This window comes from Meleagris gallopavo, chromosome 17 (genome assembly GCF_905368555.1).
Source record: "Meleagris gallopavo chromosome 17, MGAL_WU_HG_1.1, whole genome shotgun sequence".
In the NCBI taxonomy this organism is placed as follows: domain Eukaryota; kingdom Metazoa; phylum Chordata; class Aves; order Galliformes; family Phasianidae; genus Meleagris; species Meleagris gallopavo.
Genome location: NC_139420.1, coordinates 8,156,704 through 8,165,703, shown reverse-complemented (window position 1 = coordinate 8,165,703; position 9,000 = coordinate 8,156,704). Strand labels below are relative to the sequence as shown.

At 48.7% G+C, this 9,000-nt stretch overlaps 1 protein-coding gene across 1 annotated transcript; it reads right to left on the bottom strand.

Annotated features, from left to right (window-relative positions):
- Nucleotides 1–2,934: 2,934 nt before the first annotated feature.
- On the bottom strand, nucleotides 2,935–8,229 carry LOC100538440 (glutathione S-transferase theta-1-like). Its single transcript, XM_010720323.4, has 5 exons — nucleotides 8,048–8,229; nucleotides 6,110–6,197; nucleotides 5,395–5,545; nucleotides 4,638–4,814; nucleotides 2,935–3,815 (listed from the first exon to the last, which is right to left on the bottom strand). Exons 1-5 carry the CDS (start codon nucleotides 8,157–8,159, stop codon nucleotides 3,615–3,617), a joined length of 729 nt encoding a protein of 242 aa, XP_010718625.1. The 5' UTR covers nucleotides 8,160–8,229; the 3' UTR covers nucleotides 2,935–3,614.
- Nucleotides 8,230–9,000: the final 771 nt, after the last annotated feature.

The window sequence follows — 9,000 nt, the reverse complement described above, 5'->3', positions numbered from 1 at the left end:
GTGTAGGATCACTGTGCTCCTTTTTTAATTCATTCTTCAGTGGAGCCTTTAGTCCTGACTGGGCTTCCAAGGGCTTTTCCCATGCCTTCTGGAAATGTTCTGTTTGCCTGTCTTTCTGCTGTTGCTGACTGCACTGCATCACCCACACAATCAAAGAGATATTTTTAATTTAGTCAAGTTATATGGCATTTTATTTCATTATTCTTCTCTAGGTTTCTAGCACAATATTTTTTTTTTAGTTCCATCACCTCAAAGAAAGGTTTTTCTCCCTGTACTTGCAGGCACTGTCAATAAAAAATGCAGTAGATGTCTTGGGATGTGTATCTGTTTTCTGTAGGTTCCTCTGATTTTGTGTATCCCAGCATGATTTTACTCTAGAAATCGCAGGCTCTCACTTATTTCCAAATAGCTCCTGGCAAGAATTGAGGAAAGTGAGTCAGAATGGCATGTTAAGCTGTCACAGGATGTGCAACCTCTCTGCATATTCAGCTCAAAGGGGAGCGGACAATGAACATTGCACTGCAGCAGGCAAAACTCTTGCACAACCTGTTGGGTTTGGCAGATAGAGAGAGCTGCTCTTGGGGTTTTCAGCCTTGGATCTGGAACCAGCTAAGATCAAATGACACGAATTAACCAGATGGGGGAAGCGGAGGGACAGCAGAAGACAAAGTACAAGGACGATATGCTTTATCTCCATGATAAAAACCAACAGCAAGGCAAGTCTGTAGTAAAAGAGAATTAAAAACTTTTTTACAAATATTAACCATAAAAGGAGGGCTAAAGAGAATGGCCATCCTTTACTGGATGTGGCAGGGAACATGACCACTGAGGATAAGGAAAAGGTTGAGGTTCTTGATGCCTTTTTTACATCTGTCTTTAAAGTCAGACTGATTATTTTCAGCGTACTCTACTCCCTGATCTGGAAGTCTGAGATGGGGAGCAGAGTAAAACCCCATGATTCAGATGGAAACAAAGACCTACTTCTCCATCTGGACTGTCACAAGTCCTTGGGACCAGATGGGCTCCACCTGAGGGTGCTGAGAGAGCTGGCAGAGGTGATTGCCAAGCTGCTGTCTGCCATCCATCAGCATTCCTGGTCAACTGGAGAGGTCCCAGAAGACTGGAGGCTTGCCATTGTGACTCCTGTCTACAAGAAGAGTCATAAGGAGCATACAGGGAGCTACAGGCCTGTCAGCCTCACCTCTGTGTCAAGGAAGGCTATGGAACAGATCATCTTGTGTGAGATCACACAGCGTGTGCAAGACAACTAGGGGATCAGGCCCAGACAGCACGGGTTCATGAAAGGCAGGTCCTGCTTGCCAGCCTGATCTTCTCTGATTGAGTGACCTGCCTGGTGGATGAGGGAAAGGCTGTTGATGTAGTTTACCTAGACTTTAGCAAAACCTTTGACACTGTCTCCCACAGTATTCTCCTGCAGAAGCTGGCAGGGCTTGGACAGATACACTCTTTGCTGGTAAAGAGTTGGCTGGAGGGACGGGCCCAGAGAGTGGTGGTGAATGGAATTAAATCCAGCTGATGAGCAGTTACAAGTGGTGTTCTCTGGGATCGGTACTGGGGCATGTCCTGTTTAGTATCTTTATTGATGACCTGGATGAGGGGATTGAGTGAACCCACAGTAAGTTTGCAGATGACGCCAAACTGGGAATCAATCTGCCTGGGGGTAGGATGGCCCTACAGAAGGATCTGGACAGGTTGGATTGCTGGGTTGAGGCCAATGGGATGAGCTTCAGCAAGACCAAGTGCTGGTCCTGCATTTGCTTTGGCTCACGCAATGGTTTCACATGCACAAAAGTTCTTGAGGTTCTGCAGGGAAATATGTATCAAGAAAGCTCTGCTAACAAGCTCCATTTGAGGGCTGTCTGATTTGGCTTTTGGCTTTTGTTGTTTCTGGTCTGTTTCTACTTGAACAGAAGCTGAGGAATTTATTATGCTGGTAATAGAAAGCTTGCTCTCTACAAAAAAGGGACAAGTTGGAGTAGTCTGAAGTTACACAAACAGTGCTAAAAGAGGTAGCAAGGAGGGACCTATTTTATTCAGAGTGAAGCTCAGCCAGCTGGATGTGGTAAGCTGCAGGTTGTAGAAGAAAGGAAGTGGTTGGCAGCATGGCATTAACAGCCTCTTTTCTTTAGGCTCAGAACTACAGGCAAGCTGAACCACAGCAGAGCGGCACCTACAGCAGTTACAGGTCAGGTGGCAACAATGCAGATACTCTCAGGGCAAGTTATTGAGTTTGCCGAGCAGAATGCAAGAAGACAATAAAAATTAGAGAAAACAAATTATTCTCTGCTGTCAACTCAGAAAATGAAAGCGTTTTTGGGCAAACTTTGCTTTTTTCACTACTGACATTTAGGATATCCTGCAAGCTGGAAGACCGGAAAGAGGATTGATCTGCCTGGCTTAGCTCATACCTGAGGGACACGCACTGCAAGCTCTGGTTCGTGGTGCCCTTTTGATCTAGAGGGCAGATTTACTCAGGAAACTCAAATACAGAACAGACAGATGGCTTATTCGCCAAAACTACAGGTGCAGCTGAAAGGATACGAGACTGTTTGAGTAGCTGTTTTCATCTTTTCTGAGCACTGCTGTCACTTAACTAGCATTAACATGGCAGACACCTCACAGCCACTGCACCACACAGCCATCACTGTGGGCAGTGTAACCACCTAGCAAACCACAGCACAGACTTCCAGCTAAAACCAGTGCTAAACAAGGAGGAAAAAACAGTTATGCAAATTGGGACGATTCACAGTTCTTACGTGGAAAATGGAAGGGCAGAAACAGGAAGAGGACAGGAAGGCGTGCAAGGGGAGGCAGTGAAGAGGTTATGAAAGGGAACCATACCAGTCTGTGTAAGGAATCCACAGCTGCCCTTTTCCCAGTTCTGTTTACAAATCCAAACAGAGCTAGGACACATTGCAAGCGTAACGATTAACTTTACTGGAGAATATGTCATGACAGAAGAGTAGTGGGACATGAACATTATTTCAGCATTAGTCAGCTTGCTTGCTAAGCACTGCACTTGCCCTGGGGCTGGCCACCAAGCCCCCTCCGCCCCCAGTACAGGCCCAGCCACAGCAGCATTCAGCAGCAGGGAACCTGGTTTAAATGCCTTCCATAGAGCTGCCTCTGGGGAAGGCATGGAGCACCGATGTGGCTTGAGGAAGGCTACCACGTGGTTGGCAGTGGTTTCACCTAGAAAACCAGCTTTTCTCAACTGTGCATAAGCTATGTAGATAATGGCATAAGGCTATTGTTGAGGATCTTCGCTCATGGGATTCACCCCATCCTTCTCAGACCTCACTTGAGAACTCGCACAGCTTCCTTGCGCCTTCCCTCCCTTCGCTCTGATCTGTAACACAGCAGCCTCTAGTGGCCAGGTGCTCCCTTACCCTCTGGGCAGGGGCAGCAGCCAAAGGCTGGCTGGCTGCAGTCTAGAATGTACTTTTCTTCCCTTCTAAGTTGCAGAAAGACTGTAACTGAAGTGCATTTTCTGGAATGCAGTTTTTTTGTACTATTATTGGAGGAAATACTGAAATATTACTAAAAGCTTACGCAAAATAATTCATTTTAATTGGAGTGTGACGCCCTTCGTTCTAATTGACTTGCTTTAAGAGCTGTTGCTTTAAGTGCTCCCGCAGCTCAGGTGCCATTTTATCAGCAGTCACATTCTTGGCATTCAGGATCTCTTCATGTGCTTCCTGGAAGAGCTGCTTCCCCACGGCTTCTTCCACCCGCCTGCGCCACTCCGCTAAGCGGGGCCTCTCCTCAAAGAGGTCGTAGCCAGAAGCAACAGGCTGCAGAGAGAGCAACAGAACCCGGGCATCAGGCTTCCCAGCCAGCAGCCAGCCAAGGGGTTTGCCAGGGCTGGGAGCAGAACGAAGCACAGATGTGCTTCTCGTTTGAGGCAACAAAGTCATGGAGTTCATTAGGTGGAGTTCATCTCTGCTTCTTAACCTGCAGAAGCAGTGCTGTCCCCTGGGAGCTGCAGTGGAAATACAGCTGTGACAGACCCCCAGACTGTTGGACATGGAACACACAAGTCCACACACACACACACACACACCCCAACGTGTCTCTTCCAAATCCCTGTGATTTCTGTAGCTCATTTTATGACACTGAATCCTGGTAGTGGGAGACAATCAAACAGATTTATTCTCCCCTAAAACAGAAAGTGACTTTATTCCTAGACAGCACAGATAGTGCTTCAGTACTTCTGTCTAGGAAGGAGGGTGAGGAGTCCCTGCTCTGCTGCTCAAAAGACAAAGCAGTGCTCAATGAGCACCTTACGTTCAGCTCCCTCAAGACAAATGCAGTTTAGCTTCTCTCCTGAATTTGTGTTCTAAGTGAGCTGTTCTTTCAATCTCTCCTTCATTCTCCTCTGTCTGCTTTATAATTCAACTTCCTTTTTTCCTGGAAGAAATACCAGAAAATGAAAACTTTGTCCAAACTTCTATAAAGAGAAATTCCCTGGCAAACTCAATTCTGCTTGTGGTCAAAAAGGAACAAGTTTTAATTCCACTGAAGATTAAACTGCGGAGAGAAGGATCTGTCCTACAGAGATGTGCTGCTGCCCACAGCCCAGCTTGTATATCTGACAGCACGTGATCGATGCTCACCTGCATGAGCTCCACCAGGGCCACGAGGTCTGCCAAGGAGATGTCGTTGCCCACGATGAAGGGCTTGCCCTGCAAGAACTTCTCCTCAAACTGATTCAGGACAACATTCAGCTCCTCAGTAGCACTTTCCACTTTCTCTGGAGGCAGTGGCTGGCCTGCAAGGAGAGGTATCAGCACCTGGCAGGGAGAAGAACAGACGTTGCTTTTTACACGTTTCCCTCTAAACAAAGTCCAGGCCTCAAACTGCCTTCTTCTAAGGATCCCCCAGTGTCCGTGCCCAAGAACAGCTGTTTGTTGAACAGAACAAGCTGTTGAACAGATTAATGTCAGTAACCATCCTTGCTTCCCATCTGTCTGTGTCTCCTCCCTAGAAAGTTTGAAATTTCAACCACGCGAGTCTTCTCTCAAGGGAGGGCTGCATCATCTTTAAACAGCTGCATTTTGTTTTCCAGTGGGATGTTCTTTCTTTCCATGAAGCTGGGCGGAAGGCAGCAAGCTATGCCTGCTGCTTGCTGTTCATACATTCACCATGCAAACTGCTTGCTCTGCACTGACAAAGAATGAGCCCCACAGACTTCAGAGCTATGGCTGCAGCAGGAAGGATTCAGACTACTTCATTTGGGCAAAGATCTGTCTCTACTGACCAGCCATATCAATCCCAGGTCTAGGTTTGTTCCTGGTTTGTATGCTCACTTTGAAAGGCCCAGCACACAGGGATGCCGTAGCGCTCTCGGTTTTTAGTGTATGATGGCCTTACCTTACTTAGGAACACCTTGCTCCCCTTCCCACGAATGTGGGCTTGCTGCCATGACAGGTACTCATCAACTCTGGCCTGTTTCTGCAGGTCAGAGGGATACCAGTGATCGGGAGTCTTGAACTTCCGGGCCAGGTACATGAGGATGGCAACGCTGGCAGAGAGCAGGACAGAGCAGTGAGTGGTAAGCTGAGATGAAAGCACCTCATCTTTTCTCCTTCTCCCTAATACTGCACTGCTGTGCGAGCAGCAGTACAAATGTAATTTAAGTCAGGTATAAGTGAGAATGTGTAATCATTGGGTGGTCACAGCACATGGCAGAGTTCGTGCTGGCTTGCTGGATGCTCAGGGAAAGCAATCAGCCATTGCATCACCAGCAGGCCACATCTGCCTGGCTGTGCTACAGTTACCCTGCAGACATTTTAGAGCATACATAAACCACAGAATGAGTTCATTCCAACTCAGAGCTTTGCGTTGCCAGGCCATCCCACAGCAGGTGCCTTCTGACAGATCTACACATTGAACTACAGCCCCCAGCTGAAGGCAGAGAGCAGAGGACATAGGGGCAGGTGTCTGAGCTCAGAAATACTGCCTGCATGCAAGCTAGCTCCAAGCAGCAGCTCAGAGTTTTCATAGCCAATGCTGTCTGAGAAGAGACAGAACCCAAGCATTGGCACAACAGTACTTCAGCAGAGGACTGAGCTTATTTGTGCCTTACCTCTCTGCTAAGGTGAAGGAACCATCCCTCAGTGCAGGCACTTTCATCAGCACGTTCACCTTCTTGAACTCCTCGGTCCTGTGCTGCCCTGAGGGAAATGAGAGATTTTTTCTCATCAGTGGTGCTCAGCACCCATCTGGGATCAGCTGAGGAGCCCACGGGCAACACTTGGACCGTTTCTGGCTTTGACTGTACAAATACAGCCCTGTACCACAGGGGTAGATTCTGGCTTGCCTTATGATGTCAGCTTACTTATTGCCTGCATACCAGAACAACCTCTTGACAAAGGTCAAAATGGTTCAGAGTCCTTTCATACCAGCAATGTTTGTCAACTCAGGGCGGTATCAGCATGAAGTTTGTGCTTGGAGGTACCTGTCAGGGCACAAACACCAAGCAGCTTTGGGGGGAAGGGATCTCAGTACCACAAACACAGTGGGTTAACCACAGGGACAGTGAGGAAAAAAAGGAATTTTTCCTTTCCTTTCTTTTTTTTTTTCTTTTTCCTGGAAAATAAGAAAATTCATATTAAACTCTCTTTATAGTCCTCTGTTTAGAGGAAGCAAATTCCTATGATTCCATATAAAGCAATGAGAACTTTATTACAAACATATTAATAAGCTCTTTGTGTGAGTTTTCCTTATCATAGATCAGAGCAAAGGCAGAGGCGAGTTTGCTTTTAAGCCCCGTCTTTTAGGTCACCTCTGTAAAGCAGGCAGAGTAAAACCAACCAGAGGTGTTTTGTTCCTTTGGAATCCCACTGTGCTTCTTTACCTCTGGACCCAAGCCCAGACACCTTCGTTCATGCCAGCCTCTTCCCAGCCCCTGGCTTCAGAGTCACACACGTGCATCTCCACAATCACATCTCTCCAGTGCCTTTCCCCCTGTCATGCCCTCCTGTGTGAGTCACCTGGGAATCTTTGTGCCCCAGGAGATGCTCTGGAAAAGGCTTGTTTTCCCAGAACTTGGCAAACCCAATCTCTGAGTAATTCTCTTTCAATTTTTCCATTCCTCTTCATGCTCTCACTGCTTGCCTGCCAGCCTCTTCTCACTTGGATCAGCATTTCACCACAACCACTCATTGGCAAGAAGGGAAAGGACACTGTATGGGCTTTTACCCCAGCTGCAATCAGCCTCTGCTGAGACGGGTCATTAAGAGGAAAGCAGCATCAAGTGCATCGGTGAGCAGCCAAGGCATGAAGGGGAACACCCAGAGAAGAAACCACAACACCCTGAGGTTTTTCTAACAACAAGCTGGAGCCTCTCTTGTTTCTCTATCAGTTTGAGCCTCGTAAACCTCCTCATCTTGCATTGTTTTTAAGCCCAATACATTCACTGAATTTCACAACAGACCACTGGAAAAGCTGAAAGGCACTTTTTACCAGCAAAGAAAAGAGATACAGATCTCCAGATCGTCCTCTGGTGAAAACATACGATCCCTCTCTGGTGGGCTCCTACCCTCTGTCAGTTGGTTTTAGAACAAACAAAAGCCCTTCTCCCTTCTGCAGCCCTCAGATTTCCGATTCTGGCTGCTGCACTTCACCCCCGCTGCCTTCGCCATCTCCCAGTGCTGTCAGCATGACTTCACCCCACCGTGCCCCACTGCAACACCCAGGGGAGAACCACACCGTGCTGCCAGGCGCTGCACACCGCAGCACGGAGCCCCTGGAGGTTACTTGGAAGGGGCGAACCCCACGCTGCTGGGTGCACTTCCCATCTCCTTTTGGCTGGCACGCCCCGAGGAGCGTTACTTCTCAGAAAGAAGTCTCTTTTCCTGTCCCCCATTTTCTGATGGACTGTTTTCAAAGAGCTCGCACACAGCCCTGCAGAACCGCAGCACGAGGTGGGGACGCGGGCAGCAGCGCTGCCCCGTAACAACCGGAGTTGAAGCCCCCGCCCGCTGCTACCGGGGGGCAGCGACCCCTTCCCATCCCCGCTCACCCTTCATCAGCTCCACCCGTTTGAACTCGAACGGGATGTTGTTGCACCGGGCGAAGAGGTAAACCGCCCGGCAAGGCTGCGAGAGCAGATCCAGGTACAGCTCCAGCCCCATCCTGCTGCTCCCTCGCTCCCGTCCCGTCCGTTCTGTCCCGCAGACGCCGGGACGGGGCGGAGCAGCACCGCGGAGGCGGACCCGGAGCTCCCGCCCCGTTCCTGGCCGGCTCCGCTCCTCTCCGCACCGCCCGAACCGAACCGATCCGGAGGTGGTGGTGCAGCCGCCCCTCAGGACGCACAGGGCGAAGTTCTGGCGCGTATCATCAGGACTTGGTTCGGCTTAATCACTGTCCTTAATCACTTAATGATAAGAAATGAAGGCAGTTGATTAATGGGATGCTATGCCCGGGCAAGTTCGCTCATGGGAACTCGCAGCTCTGGTGTAGGGGGGGTTGTACACATCTCCTACACCAAGACTAAGCAAAACCAACTTGACAGACAGGTATGGCACCCAAGCAGCAGGAGGACAGAAGCAGGCTCCGCTGCTGTGACAGTCACACGTTGCCCCTGCTGTGCTTTCAGCACGTGAACACCTTTCCTGACTTTCATCCCTCCAAGCTTTCCAACACCCTCCCTTTTATTTTTCCTCCATCAATGTATTGCCAATGATGGTGTACATTTATATTGTTTTACAAAACAACAAAAGTCAGAACTGGATCTCTTTCCTGCACGTCTCCAAGGGCAGGTGGAGGCTACAGCCACAGGGCAGTTGTAAGCCTGTCAGGGACAGCTGAAAATACCAGAGGTAAATATAGAATTAAGGCTTTTAAATTCACAGTAGACAGGAGATGTTTTAGTCTGCGTTAACAGTAACACTTAGCACAGCTGCTGCTACCCCTTGTACTGAAAGGAAGGAAACAATGCAGGCAAGGAAATAACAAAGACACAGCAATACAACC